At 42.6% G+C, this 4285-nt stretch overlaps 1 protein-coding gene across 1 annotated transcript in view; it reads left to right on the forward strand.

The window, feature by feature from the left end:
* The window catches only part of LOC308173494 (protein-glutamine gamma-glutamyltransferase 5-like), a gene marked incomplete at its 5' end in the record, with an annotated part of 10022 nt that extends 6220 nt beyond the window's left edge, over window positions 1–3802 (forward strand). Inside the window, 4 exons of the mRNA XM_080548525.1 lie at window positions 96–305; window positions 2258–2418; window positions 2517–2656; window positions 3638–3802. Coding sequence (XP_080404651.1) covers window positions 96–305; window positions 2258–2418; window positions 2517–2656; window positions 3638–3791 — 665 coding nt within the window. The 3' untranslated portion in view covers window positions 3792–3802. The remainder of the gene's footprint in view (window positions 1–95; window positions 306–2257; window positions 2419–2516; window positions 2657–3637) is intronic.
* Window positions 3803–4285: the final 483 nt, after the last annotated feature.

The following is a 4285-nucleotide window of genomic DNA, read 5'->3' on the forward strand; positions in this document are numbered from 1 at the left end:
ATTATGCTATGAGGCTAACGATACTATTTAATTTATTAATTTATGAATTCATCACACCATCTCCATCTCCATCCTTCTCCTCTCTCTATGTGAAGGGCCAGTCCAGAGTTTGGAGGTGACCCTGAAGATCGACAAAGTGCCGTCGATGGGAGAGGACATCTGTCTGTCCGTCACCGTCACAAACAGAGCGGGGGTCCCCAGGGTCCTGAGAGAGCACGTCAACGCCCAGGCCAAGCAGTACAACGGCAGCCCGTCAGAGACCTTCTGGGAGGTTCACCAGCCACTGCATGTCGCTCCATGTGAAGGTACGGTCCACCTCCCTTTCCCTCCCTCTCTTCTCCCCAGAAAGATCATCTATTAATTAAGCAATATCACACGAGAGGGAGTGTGTTATACTGAATATCAGCACGGCTGTGATTCGGTCGTAGGTACGAGGCCGCAACTGAACTTCAAATGGACTGTTGCCTAGTAACCTGAACACAAACATGTAGTATAATTAACGGTCATTTAGTAGAACATCTGTGCGGCGGAGTGATACATATAGTTAAATGTCCCAGTGCTGTTATACTGTATATCAGCACTCACGGAATGCCTCTTGTCCAATCAAATGACTTGGTCGGAACTAACTGTTGTATAATGTATGATTCAGCCCACTCCTTCTATATGCATTGCCCATTCACACCATTTGTGACACGGTCTGGTGAAAAGGTCCGGATGACGGCAATTCTCAAGTCGCGCAAATGACCCCCCCCCCCCCCCCCCAAAAAAAAGTGTTTTCCGTTCTTTTGCATATTACGAAAGTTGAAGTGTTGAAGAGCCCACTCGATATAACAAACAACAGTTTTAGGATCACTAAATACTTATAATTTGTGAATTGGATTCACAGTATAGTCTGCCGTAGCCTACTGGATAAGTGATACATGGCTTGTAAACGAACGTACGTTTTAGGACGTGTTCAAAAGCAAGGACTGTGTGATCATCTAATTATGTGTGGTTGTGTGTTTTAGCATGTTGGTGTTGTATCAGCATGCTGTGATGTGCTAAACATGCAGTTAGATGTTCATAGCGATGTTTCTTCTTAGCTGATAGCTGATAGCAGCTGTTTTGCGTGTGTTTTGATTCAGAGCGTGTTTTCTCCGCTATTTGGTTTGAGGTGTACCAACATTCATAATAAGCTTCATAATAAATCTTCTTCAACTATTTTCTGAATGCTTACAATCTGCACTTTCATAATCGGGAAACAACTGAAAAATGACCCTGCCCTACTTGAGGACTTTTTCACCAGACCCTGTCACATTTATCATTAATCCACTAGCCTCCTGACGTAAGGGGCGTTGGCGTCTCTGAGGCCTTTCTCTTACTGTACCTAGACTGTGGTATATGACATCAAAGGGAGCAGGGAAAGAGCATTTTACAAGAAATTAGAAGAGATGATCAACTCTGTTGTTCTACATCTTTACTCACTGCAAATATCTTCGATACAAGTTGCTGTGACTTCCTGGCGTGATGTCATAATCCCAGAGTCTATCTTTAACCTCGTTATCTCAAGTACACCATCACTCAGTGTTCCTTTAAGTGTTATCAACATGGGACATTGGATTCCTTGCATCCATGCAAAGTACACATTTACTGAATGGGGCTTCTGTGTCACGCAGACCATAAAATAGATTTTCTTCAAAGTTCAGTACCCTGTGTAAGTAATAGGACAGTGAAGCCTTTTTTATTCTTTTGGCTCCACAAGTTTGGATTTTAAATCAAACAATGACTATGTGATTAACATATTGGTTTCACCATTCAGAAATGACAACGCTTTTTACGCGGAGTCCCCCTATTTTAGGGTAATTAAAGGTAGTACATTACTTATGCAGAGCATTGTATATCAGAACCTATATACATAGTAGCCTTAAGTCCCACACATGTTCTCTACCCCGATATTTTATGTTTTACATAAAAATACTTGTACTTAAAGCACATTACATGTACACTTACATTTTTGGTGTTTATCCAAAGCGACTTTACAACAAATACATTTTGTCTAAGTAAGTCAATCATCTATCCATCAGTCATCATAAGAAAAACAAATCTATGCTAGGACCAAGGGGCCAGAATATAGTACCAAAATATAGTAACAGAATAAAATACCAGAATATAGGCCAAGTATCTTAACAACACTGTCCTAGGAAAGACTAGGTCAGTACCAGTAAACTGGCCCATTAAACAAAGTGCACTGCTATGTGTTCCTCTTCCTCTGTCCCAGTTGTGACGGTGCGCCACCAGATCCCGTGGTTGGAGTACGAGTCCGTGCTGGTGGGGGGGGGTCTGCTGAACCTGGCCGTGGTCCTGAAGGACCAGAGGACTAAAGAGAGGGTTCTAGCTTCAGAGGAGTTCAACATTACCTTCCCCCAGATCTCCATAGAGGTAGCTAGCTACTGCAGTCTAGTACTACCATACAATACTGCTCCTCTCACTTGTGTTTGATCTTTTTTTTCCCTCCCTTTTTTTCATAAATCTTCCAGGTCATTGGTGGTGATGTCATCCAGGTGAGGAAGGAGCACCGTGCTCTTGTCACCTTCACCAACACGTTCTCTCTGGCCCTGAGTGGAGCCGTGCTCACTGTGGAAGGCTGTGGCCTGATGAAGGGCAAGGCCCAGACCAAGTAAGTAACGCTGTCTGGTGAAAAAGTCCTCAAGTAGGGCAGGGTCATTTTTCAGTTGTTTCCAGATTATGAAAGTGCAGATTGTAAGCATTCAGAAAATAGTTGAAACTCGCTCTGAATAAAAAACACAGGCAAAACAGCTGCTAATAGCTATCAGCTAAGATAGAAACATCGCTATGAACAAGTGACTGATTCTGTCTCAATTTATTTCATTTTTTCTTAAATATTCTGTATTCATTTCACTTTCCTTGCGTCCTTCCTTGAAAGTGATTATATCATTATCACTTTCAAAAACAAAACAAAAACAAACTTGTTTGACACTAAGCTGTGTGTCGTCTCGCTGCCTGGGACACATTCCAATAAGTGAACACTTCCTTTTAGTGTTTAGTTTGATGGCCGGGGAAACATATGTTGTGGTTAAGGTGAGGTCGAGGTGTCAGGAATGTGGTTTTGGAATGCCATCAGGTATGCCTGTGGTCGTCTGGTTCTGTGTGGAACGGAATGTTGTTGTCTGCTTCTCTCTGTCCCTCCCTCCCGTAAAGTTATGTAACGCATCAAGTCTCACCCAGTAATAAATTAAGTATTAAACTATATAGCGGCACAAAAGCAGAAGAAGAAGAAGAAGAAGAAAATAAATGTTGTTCTTGTTCTTACAGATACTGTATCATTTTCAGATAAGCAGATAAGAAATACTGTCACGTGTTTGTTGTGTATCTGAACATTGGTTGAGGGGATTTACTGTAAAAGAATCGTGTAAAGGCCAATGCACACAGCGTGCGATTTTGTCGCACGACAACATTCGATTCTCAATTCACACCACCGAAGTGTGTGGGTGTGAATTGAGAATCGAATGTTGTCGTGCGACAAAATCGCATTGCACGCCGTGTGCATTGTCTCATTCAAAACAATGGAATCGAATTCGCGGTGCAACAAAATCGCACGCCGTGTGCATTGGCCTTAAACCTCCTCTGCCCTACCTAGGGCGTATCTCCTGCAACCAGGAAAGACCCTGGAGAAGAGGGTCTCCCTGTCCGCCTCCAGCCCAGGCACCAAGGTGCTACAGGCCAGCCTGGTACACAGCAACCGGCCAGGCGTCATCAGGAGTTTCCACAAAGTCTCTGTCTCTGCTGCGTGAACCCAACAGAGCTGAACACTTATGAATATACAGTATCATGTAGTCTTAAAGGTCCCATATCATGAGAAACTCACTCAGTGCATGAGGGTCTCTGATGACCCTACTAGCACAGAAAAACTGTGAAATAAAGCAATTCGGTTGGTCAGTGGGATGACGGCTGGATGCTACTGACTGCTTTTAGCTTATCTGCAGAGAGATACGTGGAGGAGTGGGCTTATGTTGTCTTACTGTGTGTTATTGTTGTTTTGTTTTAATTTTCGACAAGTCAAGTTGTTTTGTTTTAAATTTTGACACGTCGAGATTAAAATGTATTAATTCTGTATAGCTGCTATGGATTTATATCAAACATGTTTGATGTTTTGAGTACAGTTGGTATGATAATCAATGAACGGATACAAAGTCCACCAACGTCTTCTGTGAATGTACTCTACTGGAAATCAATAAACTAGTGACAATGTGGAGCCAATGTGTCACTGTTGTTTCAAAAAAATGCC

Source organism: Nansenia antarctica (assembly GCF_963989245.1).
Source record: "Nansenia antarctica genome assembly, chromosome: 18".
Lineage (NCBI taxonomy): Eukaryota > Metazoa > Chordata > Actinopteri > Argentiniformes > Microstomatidae > Nansenia > Nansenia antarctica.